Source organism: Haemaphysalis longicornis, unplaced genomic scaffold (genome assembly GCF_048455015.1).
Source record: "Haemaphysalis longicornis isolate Haplotype H1 unplaced genomic scaffold, Haemaphysalis longicornis Haplotype H1 scaffold_156, whole genome shotgun sequence".
Lineage (NCBI taxonomy): Eukaryota > Metazoa > Arthropoda > Arachnida > Ixodida > Ixodidae > Haemaphysalis > Haemaphysalis longicornis.
This window is the reverse complement of record NW_027526263.1, coordinates 177,053-190,094: the sequence shown is the minus strand read 5'-3', so window position 1 is coordinate 190,094 and position 13,042 is coordinate 177,053. Positions and strand designations below refer to the sequence as shown.

The 13,042-nt window shown below is 45.3% G+C and overlaps 1 protein-coding gene across 1 annotated transcript in view; it reads right to left on the bottom strand.

The window, feature by feature from the left end:
* Window positions 1–2,770: 2,770 nt before the first annotated feature.
* LOC144166021 (protein 5NUC-like) overlaps window positions 2,771–13,042 on the bottom strand; it is a 97,365-nt gene continuing 87,093 nt past the window's right edge. The window contains exons 8-9 of the mRNA XM_077695690.1: window positions 8,335–8,526; window positions 2,771–2,997 (exon numbers count right to left, since the gene is read on the bottom strand). Of these exons, the coding sequence (XP_077551816.1) occupies window positions 2,888–2,997; window positions 8,335–8,526 (302 nt within the window). The 3' untranslated portion in view covers window positions 2,771–2,887. The remainder of the gene's footprint in view (window positions 2,998–8,334; window positions 8,527–13,042) is intronic.

Sequence of the window (13,042 nt, the reverse complement as noted above, 5' to 3'; positions counted from 1 at the left end):
GCCTTAAAAGTACGCAAACGAACGTAAGTGTCCCGTGGATATTTTTTGGAGGGAACGATAACAAAAGTCATAGATGGCGATGCACTTGTGGCTTATATCGATTTGGCATGAAAAACTTTTGGCTGGTTGTGGTTTTGGCTGCAGCCATAATTACTGCCTCCTTGCTCGCCACGGGTTCCCTTTTATCGTCTTGTGTGGAACACTCTCGTGGACCACTTTTCACAGGGCTCTGCCGCAGACGTCCTGAGTTTTCCGCAGTAGAGCCAACACAGGTATACAGACACGTGTATAGTGGTGCGATTGTTCCTTCATTATTATCATTCTATCCTTCCCTGATAGCGTCGTTTTCTTCTGTGTGTTGTAATGACTGAAAGGCGTGACGAATGAACCTTTTAGCAACTCATATCCTTTTTAGGGCACACATACTTTGCTACCTTCGTAATTAGCATTCTCATAATACTCCTGTAGGCTTCCAGTAGTGCGATTGCGTTTTCTTCTTACCACTGCCAGGTCCTTTTCCCTTTGCGTCGTTTTCGCTTTCTGTTTGGTTTCATTTTCTTCTTTTCCTTTAGGTGATGGTGCGAACACACGGAGGGGCATTTTTTTTTTTCTATTGTTTCCTTCTACCTCGCCCCTGAAAGCCCTGCATATTCGCTGTCAGCGTATACTTTGCTAGTTCTGTAATTACTACTCTCAAATTACTCATGTAGGCCTCAATACATGTCCCCAACGCAGGTTTCCAAATCGAATAGCACAACGCAACCACTATGTTTGCCTTTTGTTTGCTAAACCTAAGACTCGGCGATGGTGCAGGCTATAAATCCCGGATGGTGAAAGGTTGTAAATGTGTTACTTTTTATGTTTATAGGGGATATAATATGCGATGAAACACTGACCGATTTGTTTTTGTCCCTGGCTCTGAAGATACGTTTTTGAGGGAGGTGTCGTTTGACTTCCATGGAATAAGAACAAAAAAAAAACTTGGCGATGGGGCAAGGATTGCGTGTTGTGATTGCCTTTTGTAGGACCGGGCTTCGAAGTCTGGGCGCATTTTCTTTTGCTTTCTTTATTCTGTCGGCACTGCGGGCCGTTTTTCGGATCCTCTTCATGTACCTTCGACACTGACGGCGCATTTTCGCATAATTGGACATTTAATGCTTTCGTTCTAAATGTTTACTACAAACCAATTATGTGGTGCGACTTGTGCAGGGGAAAGGAAGGGCTAAGAAGAAAGGGAGGGTGCTTGGGATAGAATGGACCACCGTTTAAGTCCGGTTCACGATGCCCGAGCGGAGGTCTAACTCCGCAGGGTCTGTGAGGTGGGATGTACGTCGCTATGGGGAGGATGAATCCTTGGGCAATGGTCACACAAGGAGGTGTTCAGTGGCCAGTCCAGTGCAGTACCACAGCAGCTGAAGACTAAAATGACGATCCACTCGACAGAAGGGACAATGGAGAGGGGTATTTATATATGGGTATGTTTTCAATAGGGTTGTTCTTTGTCTCAGCAGGAATACCAGGTCGACCGGTGAGCGACTACTGGCGTTATGTCGAAACCGGTACGTGCTTTGTGCGGCCGCGCAGTACCGGGTTGTCAGCTAGACACGTCGCCACCAATGCCCCACACACGTTCGCTATGAACACCTCACTAATCCTGACACATACGTCATTTGCACAGACGTGTCAATCGTCTTCGACCATTTCTCCTACGTGATCCACTACGTCAGTGACCCAAACTGCGCTGAGGCAATGACTTTCCGCACCGCAGGGCAGGTTGACCTCTCACTTTCGAACTCAAACCTTTACAGCTGGACGTCGCCTCCTGCTCCGTGGGATGTCACCGCCTTTCTCCGCACACATGGCCCCTCTCGCATCGCAACACGGGTAACTCGAGGGTCCTCGGCCCCTTACACTACCTCGACGGGGCAGCTGCGCAGCCCTCGCCATCAACAGCCTCCCCGCTATCTCAGCACCATCCCAGTACACACCAAGTGGACACCTGGAGATAACTACAATTCCGGAAACAGCTCCTGCGTTCATGACGTATTCCCTCCATAGTCGTCACGCCTCGTCACGAGCACCGGTTCCCCTCATCGATGTCGTGCAAAGAGGAACGCAGAACAGAATGCATGCGCAAAGGTGAACGCGCCGTCACCGACTACGTGCATGACTACACGCCACAAACTGATCCCCTAATAACACTAGACAAAAAAGTCTGAAGAATTTCTTGGGTAGTGACATGCAGCAAAAGCGTAACGCTTTATATCTGAAAAATAAATGCATACTAGGCCAAGTCAACACACATAATAGCTGTACTAGTGCTATGTAGAATATTGGCACCTTCAGAATCCAGAAGGAAGACTTGAAGAAAATGCGCAATTCGATGCGTTAGCAATATAGTATTTGTGTATAATAGGGAAGAGGACGTTAAAGAATTTTGTCTATAGCGTTACATAGCAACAGATGGGGCTTCATACTTTGGCATTATACCACTGCTTGCATCGTTCAACATATCCTCCCAGCAAACGAGTTTTTGTATTTTTTTGAAAGCGACTTGTAAGGGAAATGGTGTACAGTAAAGCGGCTGGAAAGAATGCTTACGCATTATTAGCGGGCAATTCGCAAAATTCCTGCACCATTTTTTTATCCTGGTTTGTGTAGTTTGTGCCTTTTTGGCTTGTGGTAAAGGGATAATACTTGGCTGCTCAAAATGTTTTGAGGAATTCAGTTCGAGTCTGCAAAAATCTTTTCAGCATCCATAAACCGTTAATTACTTTTATTCACTCGTATCTGGCAGTACTCGTATTAATAAGATCCAGCGAGCATTATGATGTTGTTCCGTATTTTTTATAAGAGCAGGCACTTTTAACATCTATGCTCGAATATTTTAGTCATCCCTAGTTATATTCCCATATATCGTGATACGACCTTCCAGTGGAGTCTTTATGGGCGATGTCTTGTTTATGTACGCTACAAGGACATCGAGGTCCAATGGGCCTACGAGAAAAAGAAAACAAAAAAAAATTAGATAAATTAGGTGCTGGCTTGGATACTGCATTAGGACATAAGAAAACCCGCAGATATCATGCAAATATTATAACTCATTTTAACAGCATGCTTTTGGTGCCAAAAGGCTGTGGAAAAAACACGAGGAAATGCTACATAATGTTCTCGGTCCAAACGATGGCCTATCGGAGCTCCAGCAACACTTAAACAGACAAAAATAACGGTCATTCCGCTGCCCACTGACGCCCTTCCTTCTCTCCTCTTGAGATCGGGAACCACAACTCCCCTCTGGAGGCGAAATTCCACGTCATCCATTCCTGAAATGCAAGGGCCAGCTGTCTGCCGGCGACCTGAATGACCAGCTCGAGATGATGTCTTTCAGCAGCTGGCCGCACGCACGGGCCTCAGGTCTCCATGGAAAGACGCCACACCCCCACCCCTCCACCACCACCCCAAACAAGGAAGAAACGGCTGAATCATTTCCGTTTCAGTTCAAATAAACCGTCTATCCTCAGAGAAAGAGGGACGGGTCATCTAGCGGCAGCACGCCGCAAGCCTTGTATACCGCTGGCAAGAATGAAAGAGGAAATGGGTGTCTGATAATCGCGTTTGTTTAATGTGGGGTTTGTTTAACGCAATTTGCGTCACCGATGTGCAGCACTACTACCGCGGCCAGGACACTTCACCTGGACATTACGACGCCACTCCCGACCTGTGCCGGTGACCATCACGTACTGTGCCTTCTGCCTTCATTCCTTGACTTTTTCTCGTTTGGTTGAAGTCGTTACGGTTTTCTATACCGCATTCTCATTCTCTACTGTTCCCTGTTCTCAAGCTCTTTATTATTCCCCATTGCTCTTTAGTTGGTCTCTGTTTGTTTTGTGTGTACTTATTTGAGTTTCGGGTACTACATAAACTAGTCTCGTTTCCAAAGATTTTTCTTGTATTCATTGTTGTTCGAACCTGACAATATATATAGTATATGTGAAAGAAGCAATGAAAAATCAAGGAAGCTCACACTAACGCGTAAGACTTGAAGGCAGCGAAGCTTTACGTAACCTTCACGACCATCACGACAGCTTAAGTCCTCAATTCCAGCCGATTTGCTCCTTCTTCGCTGCCGCAATGACCTATACTCCATTGAAATCAAAGGTTGGATGGAAGCCCGTCTGGTCGGTAAAAAGGAATGACAGCAATTAAAAACTGGCACCGATGGTCTTGGTCGGTGCCAGTTCTTGATTGTTGTCTTACTCTATGTTTGTTGCTATAGCGGCGAAGAAGCAAATTGCAGAAGTAGAACGAACGAACGAACGGAATGCGCACACCTAAACTGGGCACCCGCAGGTGCAACGTGTACCCTATCACGTGTTTTTTGTCTAGCAGGTGGCGCGATTCCTGTCCTCACAGTCACAGCAGAGTTAGTAAGCCGTTTGACTCTCGGGTACTAACTCACAGGCCAGTCTTCCATGCAACAAAGAAAAAAAGCGGCCGTAACCGACTGGGTAAGACGCCCGACTCCACACTCCGTTGATCTACCAGACACTGGTTCGAATCCTGCCGGTGCCGATGATTTCTTTTTTCTTTATACCGAGTTTTTTTGAAACGCCGGAAGCAACGAATTGCTAATCATATTAGCTGTTTTTATGTATTTATTTATTGATAATACCCTCAGGGTACATTGAAGTACATTCGAGTACATTGCAGAGGGGAGGGGCAAGATATAATAAATATACACAAAAGGTATACTAGGAAGCATATGCAAACTTAAAAAAATAATAATCTACAGCAAGAGAGAAAAAAATAAGAAAAAGAGAAGTGCATGATACATGAAACAACTAAGCCAACTTTGGCAATGCATTTTTGAGGAGTATGGGGTCGGCTATGCTTGTTAGGGTGGCTGGAAGAGAATTCCACTCATTGCTGGTTCTGGGAAAAAAAGACTGTTGGTACGCTGATGTGTTACAGCGAGGCACGTTGACATTTTGTGAATGATCGCGTCGAGATGATATGAATCACGCAGGTACAATCCAAAGCGAACGCAAAGAAGGATTGTGGTAGAATATCTTGTGGAAGAGAAGAATTCGAGACTGCTTCCGGCGGGTAGCAAGCAATGAAAGATTTAACGTCGCCTTCATGACAGTTACGATAGCTGTACGATGATAGTTAGCCAAGATGAAACGAGCTGAACGGTTTTGTATGGCTTCGACTGCGTGTATTAGTGTAGCATGGCCTGGATCCCATATTGCAGATGCGTATTCTAACTGTGGGCGAACGTACGTGGTGTACAGCAGTAATTTTAATGATGACGGAGCTAAGTAAAAATTCCTTTTGAGGTAACCTAAAGTTTGATTGATTGATTGTAGGGTTTAACGCGCCGACGCAACGCAGGCGATGAGGCGCGCCGTAGTGGAGGGCTCCGGATTAATTTTGACCATCTGGGGATCTTTATCGTGCGCCGAAATCTCGTACACACGGGCGTTTTTGCTTTTCGCCTCCATCAGAAAAGCGGCCTCCGCGGCCGGGAATCGAACCCGCGACCTCGTGCTCAGTAGCGCAACGCCTTAGCCACTGAGCCACCGTGGAGGGTGAGGTAACCTAAAGTGCGATTAGCCTTGGACGTTATGTATCCTACGTGTGGTTTCCATGAAAGGATGTTAGTAATGTGGACGCCCAGGTAACGACAAGCAATGTCTGATTCTAGACTTTTGTTGTTGAGGTAATACCTTGCGCACTCTAAGTTAGTACTGGAAACACGCATAGATTTACACTTGTTAGTATTGAGGTCCATTTTCCATATACGACACCACTGGGAAATGTTGTTGAGGTCTGCTTGGATGGGTAAGGTGTCGGTTTCATTTGAAACTTTACGGTATATCACGCAGTCGTCAGCAAAGCGGCATATTTGAGAGGATGTGTTGTTAGGCAGGTCATTCATGTAAATTAAAAACAATAACGGACCCAGGACAGATCCTTGGGGAACGCCAGAATCAACTGGAATTAGAGGTGAGTCATTGTCATCTGCAGTAACCAATTGAACGCGTGCTGTGAGAAAGTGTCATACCCAATTAAGCAGTGTGGGGCCAATATTTAGCGCACTCATTTTGTACAGGAGTGAGTGGTTAACTTTATCGAAAGACTTGGTAAAATCGAGAAATATACAATCAACCGAATAACCAGAGTCGAGACAAACATGTAAGTCAAACATGTAAGACAAACATGTAAGTTTTAGGAGTTGTGTCTCACAGGAGAAACCCTTTCGAAATCCGTGATTTAAACAAAAGAAACAATTTTCTTCCAGAAATGTTACCAGATGTGAAAAAATGACGTGTTCTATTATTTTGCTTGGGACAGAAGTTAAAGTTATTGGTCTGTAATTTGATGGGTTATTAGCATCACCGGATTTGTGAAGAGGGGCAATTTTTCCTGTTTTCCAGTCTTTGGGCAAAGTACCAGAATTATAGGATTGAGAAAATAAGCAGTGTAAAATTATGGAACAATAAGCACTCGTATTTTTCAAAAAGTTGTTATTAATTCCGTCAATTCCACAAGACAAAGTTAGCTTTAAATTATCAAGTATTGCTTTAAGATCACCATAGGAAAAAACTATTGAATCAATTGGAAAATGATTTCTAGGCTCCAGCTCGGGGCGAAATTCGGTGTTCACGGGAGACAAGAATGAATGGGTAAACGTGTTATTGAGCACTTCAGAACATAAGCTGCTAGGAATAAGTTCACCAGAAGGTGTTGCCAAAGAAATTATGTTAGTCTCTTCGCCTTCAACAATAGTTCAAAAACGCTTAGGGTTTGTTTTAAGAATATTCGGTAGCCTGGTTTTAAAAAAAAGTTGATTTAGCTACTTTTAGGGCAAGTGAATAGGCTGCCCCAGCCGCCTTGTAGGCTAACCGGTGTGCTGCATTGCATGAACACTTTGTCTTCCGGAAAAGCCGTTTCATTTAAAGACGGCTACTTAAACCCAGAAATTTTGGTCTGTCTGTCTGTCTGTCTGTCTGTCTGTCCGCCTGTCTGTCTGTGACTCGATTCAGCCACCCGGCCAAAGTAAAACAATGCTTGCGCAATAGTCTTATATAGTCACAGCTAAATCTACTTTTCTAAGCCCGGTGTAATGTTCGCACTTGTCAACATTGTTGAAGAAGAACAAGACATTACGCAAATATAAGACAACAGATTAATACAGAAGTGATATTTGCAGTGTTCCTTTATAAAAAATCATACATGCTTGATTTTTGCGAAATTAAATACTTCATCGACTGCAGAAAAAAATTCCCTCCACCGTCGCCTGCTGTCCCCCGCGCCACTATAGCAACAGTTACGAAAGGTTCCACTAGATAGGTTCCACGTTCTTCTTGCAACGCACGTGGAATAGGGAAACGCGGTTCTATAAACGTTGAAGTAGGGCGCCTCGATTCACGCGCGTCTTCGCCGTACGGCAGCATTGGCATCGAGACACCCGGCCTGGAGCAGTGGAACGCGGTAAATTTAAAATGATTTAAGCAAACCTTCGGCGTCTTTACCTTGGGAGGAGCGCGACGCAAAGGGAACAAAGGAACAAAATGAGAGGTGAGCGGGAAGGCGAAGGGAGGCATTTACTTGGCAAAAGTCGATAAAGACTATCGTCTTTTGCCGACATTTGCAACGAAAGGAGCAGATACCCGGCCAATTTTTTGTTAGAGGGACGTAACAAAATTTCGGTTGAACCAAAGTGCTTTTTTGTTATTAAACACGCGTCTGAGAGGAACGTGCCGATTAATTAGCTCGTTTACTTTGTTTTTAATCATGTTCCAGTTAACTTCAATAGAACGTTCGAGGTGATCAGGCAAAAAAACGTCAAGAAAACCGGCCAGTTCACTGTTTATGGCTGAATAGCTAGCTTTGCTATAATCTCTAATCCTTTTGAAACCTTTTTGTGACACCGAACGTGGGAAAGTAAGCGAAAATTGCAGTACATCGTGGTCACTTAAACCAAGCAAGTGCGTTATGGTTGAAACGACATCAGGTGATGACGTAAGTATTAGATCTAGAAGGGAAGACGAATTGTGTGTAACACGTGTAGGGTTGATAACAAGCTGCGACAAGCCGAAGTCCGAACAAACAGTGATGAAGTTGCTAGACTCGGATGAAAAAAGGATCAGAAAACGGACATGATGCGGACCAGACAATGTTAGAAAAGTGAAAGTCACCCATCAAAACACTAGTAATAAACAACTGTTAGTAAACAACTGTTTATTTAGCGCTTTTGACTAAGGATGGCCCCCGTTCGAAACATCACAAGCACATCACAGCTGATTGGTAACAGAAGCAAGCACATACCAGAATCAGTGACGTTCTGCGCCTTCGTGAATCCGTCCCCGCCTCTTGCCACAAAATCAGTAGTGACGACGTTGTAAAATTCACATTCCTCCAGTGGCTCGTATACTGGCACCTGGCATTTCGTGCACAGTATCTTAATCGATACAACACGCTCGTGCGGAGGCTTTGTCAAGTTGTATGCTACCCGCATACCTGAAACCAAAATCAATAAGACGCCAACATTAGTGTATACGTCAAGGTGCTTTCAAGTGTTAAATGAAGAACAAAAAACGAGGGTTAAAATATCTCCGTTGAAAAACCTGCCGTGGTTTGTCAAGATATGGGTCGTACATAAAAAATAAAGGTAAAAAAACAGATCCCTGTGAGGGATACCCATATAATTCAAAGCGTACATCGGCTGGACATCCTAAATGCTTAGCAACGCTTGGAAGTGGGCTAGTTAGTGTTTTAACATCTTGAAGTGCAAAGGTGACTGACACGAAAACGTACAACGAGCAGGGGGAAACACACAGGAACAGATGAGCTGAGGCGCCAACTAACAACTGTTTACTACCATGAGAAGGGGGCGGTTATATATGGAGGACATAAAAAACACACGGGAAAAAATAATGAAACGCAAGACGTGGCATGATATCTATTCCTCACTTATGAAGCCTATTTCACGCGTATAAAGCAGGATCGAAGGTGCGCTAACGCAATTTCCTTGTGCTCCTGACAACATTGCGAATGCGTCGAAGATTTCGCGGGTAATCTTGTCGTTGGAGGGGAACAAAATAATTGTCGTCTCAAAATCTGGCGGACAACCCTTATCGCAACTATTAGCCCGTGTGGCCGAATTTCCGTTTACCGCCAGTTGCGCGCAAGCGTTGTGTAGTTCCCGTAATCTGTCGTTGAGACCGCGGCCTGATTTCCCCACGTAAGACGTACCACAAGAGAGAGGGATCTTTTATACAATGCCTTCTGCGCAGCTGACGAACTTGCGCCTACGTGCCATGTGCCACATTCGAGATCTTTTTTTGTTCTTCTGGTTTGCAGTCTTGCACAGTCCCTTTAGTTACAACGGAGCAGAAAACACCACCGGGATATTATGTTCGGCGCACACTTTTTTTAGCCGACCGGTGCGATACCCTATGAATATAGTTTATGACAACTGGTCGCTTCATAGGCCTTTCCTTACTCTTCTCATGGCTGTTCTCGTTTTTCAACATTTTAGCACTTTGTCTGCCGCCGATACAAGTAGATGTGCCTGGTAACCATCCTTTTTTAGCCTTGTGCATTGGCGATCTAGGCGGTCGCTCGCTGCCCATCACGCAGGCAATCAAGAAATTGTGCTCGCACACAAGGAGGGACACACTGGTTTGTCATGGTGGTGATCAATATCGGAGATATTATTGGCAAAAGTAACTGGCCTGCTGTCACGTATTCTCGAGATCTCCGCCAAACTATGTAAGCGCACCAAACTAATTTACATCGGAGTGTATAGCCGTAGCATGATCATCTGAGGAAACGCTGGTTACGGAAACACTGTTAGTAAATTTCAGGGCAGTATAACTACAATCAGCTCCATGCATACGCCGGTTCCGCGACGCTGGCCTGTGACACACACCTGGCGCTTATACAAGCCGAATTTACAACACTAAGGTCGCGTCAGAAACATTGACGATGTCGTAAGCAAACCCCATTTGCAGATGGGGTGACTGCTCCACATAAATATGTATTTACAACGCACACAAACGGTAAATCTCAGTCGTGAACGTGCCGCAAAAACAGCGGCGAAAGTGGTGAGCGGGAGGGAGCCGCCCGAGGCTGCTTTCGAAACGGGCCGCTAGGGGGCTTTCAGCGGCGCCCGTCTTCGAGGCGTCTAACCCGTTTAGAGAGCGGCGCCGTCGGTGCGGCTATGTTACAGTAAACTAGAATACTTATATTCCATTTCACTATAGCTATTGGCGGTGAGATCTTTGAGTGGCGCCCCCTGGCTCTGACGTCGGCTTAGGGATTCGCGCCGCTGTCGTCTGCTACACTCCGCTTGTGAGGGGCAACAGTGCCTGGGCTAGAAATCGCCCGCTTCGTTGCTGTAATGCTTTAAAAAGCGTATTTCTAGCGACTCAGTTATTTTGCCAGCTTCTGACGCATCTGAATAATTTGAAGCTGTATCCCCCACAAGTTTGCAACACACGAAGAGATAGAGAACAACTTTCTTCAGAGTATCGGTCAGAAGATCGTGTGTAACTCGTCCTTTCTTGCTTATTCGCGAGGATCAGCGATCAGAGCTTCACGTTAAGTATTCAAAATACGTAGGCTTCCGTGCAGTATGTTTGAGGTGCTCCTATGAAGACTCAACAGTCTAATACTACGTACCAAGCAGCGGCCTCTACACGCTCATCGCACAGCAGGAAATAAAGCGGCTTTCTTCTGCTTCTTTCGTTGTTGTCTTGTGTCGGATTAATATTTCTTGGTTTTTTTTTCTGCCCAACGCATTAATTTTTCTGCGCCGTCACCAACTTCTTATTAGGAGGTTTTGGGATGTTTGGGAGCCTCACAAAGGTCGTGTGGATATTTCCATCATTTTGTATATACATTCCCTTCTTCACAAATTGGCTTTCATTACCGCTGCGTGCAAGAAGGTGCATATCCACAGCGTGCTTTGTTTATTCATATGCACATACAATGAGAAGGTTTGTGCTACGCCACCGCGATCGCGCCCTAAACAACGTGGTCCACAGTACTCGAAGGCGGCTTTTGTGCTGCGAATTTCTATCGCAATTATATCGTTATCATAACGAACTGACTCTCAACTCGAACAATGATGACATGATTACGGTGTTGAAGGCATGATATACTCGCTAACTAACGTAATAAATAGTATACCTGCATATATTACAAGACTCGAAACCGAAGAAGAATTCCAAGTAGCTCTTTATTGCTTTTCAACCCTTCCAGGCGCGAAAAGAAATCCTATTCTACTGGGGATGGCGTTCTATGATTTGAAGGAAATTACTTTTACTCTCTTGTCCTGGACTGAGGACCCGGCCGACTAACCAGATCGATTTAATTGTTAAAGTTTTCTCCTCCTCCCCTTGCTCCTCCCCCTCCTCTTGAGTGCAATTTTCCTGTAACGCATATCCGAATATCGGGAAGATACGGCTGTGCAAAATGTTCTGAAATATCCGTCCAGGTCTTAACAAACATATATGTGTTACTATAAATTTAACGAAGACGTGACTTGTTTTGCACAATGAACCTCCATACTGGTTAGATGCCTGGTATAGAATCAGCACGCGCGTATATACACACTGGGTTATTTGGAACTCAACCTACAGTTTTTGCAGTCTATAGTGCATGTCGGCAAACTTCCATGCCTTGACAACGTAAAGTGATTTGACATAACGCGTTCGAGCGTTCGGCAAGGTCGCAAAAACTGTTTTACCTTACATATGATTACCGGGAATCGTGATGCCTTCTGCCAAAGCCGACAGCTCTGAAGGCCTAGAATTTGTTTTGGTCTTCCATTTTCGCTGTTGTCGGTTATTAGCAGCTGACTGTTCCTTTTGTTCGAATGCTTACATGAGAAGCTAACGCCTAGCTCGGACTCTTCGCGCTCCGAACAGGACCGGCTTCGCACTGAATGGGTTGGCGCCGGCAATGTTTCTCCCGTAGCGGTATCCAAAACTATACTTTAATTGACACCATGAGCTAGTGTATGCGATTTTAAGCCTATTATTATGATAAAAAGTTACCCACACGCCAATTCTGGTGCGGACAAGCATCCGACGTTGACCGAGCGCAAAGAAACAGCAGGGAGAGCGATCCTGAGTGAAGCAGACGACAAATGCGAGAATCCCTAAGCTGACGTCACGGAGGCGCGCTTCGCAGCGCCGCTTATGTTCGCGCTCACCGCCAATATTGGCCTGCAAGGCTGTCCTATCAGAACGCGTTTCTTCCCGTGGCCTGCGCTGGTGCCCGTGTGCTTCAGCGACCGCCGGCGCGCCTCGACGGGCGTATTTGACCTTTTTTTAGAGGGTTGCTATGAATAGGGCCTTTTTGTCCAAATAGGTGGGCTGTGTTAACGTCCAGGATTACTTCGTCACAAAAATCCCACATAAAGGGTGCTTGAGTGTTGTTTTAAAGCTCTAAAGCTTGTTTTGAAAGCGTAAGTTTCCTTTCCGGCCTGCGCTAAAATGGTTCGCTGTGAACCCACTATACTATGACTATATGAAGGGATGTAAAACAAAATAACCCTGCATGTGTCTGGAAGTTGCATAATACCCATTTACCCTTTCTTCATGTTTCGACGTGCGATGAAAAAAATGACGGCAGCTCACACTAACGCGTGAGACTTGAAGGTAGCAAAGCTGTACGCAACCTTCGCGACCATCACTGTGGTTGAAGTCCACGATTGCAGCCGATTTGCTTCTTCTTCGCTGCCGCAACTACCTTTACTCCCTCACGGTTGCCATAAGTGTGGGCTTCTTTCATTTGTTTTGGGAGTGATAATCCCTGGATATCACCTTGGAGGTGTGTACGCTATGACGTGTCTTTCTCGCTCCGAGCAAGTGTTGCCACGATTACGGCGAACGCTGTAGTTTATTATTTTTTGCCAATCATGGCCAATTTACTTAAGTTGGTATGCTTGGCCTGACAAACGTACGCCAGGGAGCTGGGCGGTTGTCGAGAAGCACACACACACGAGCGCTCGGCATATCTTTTT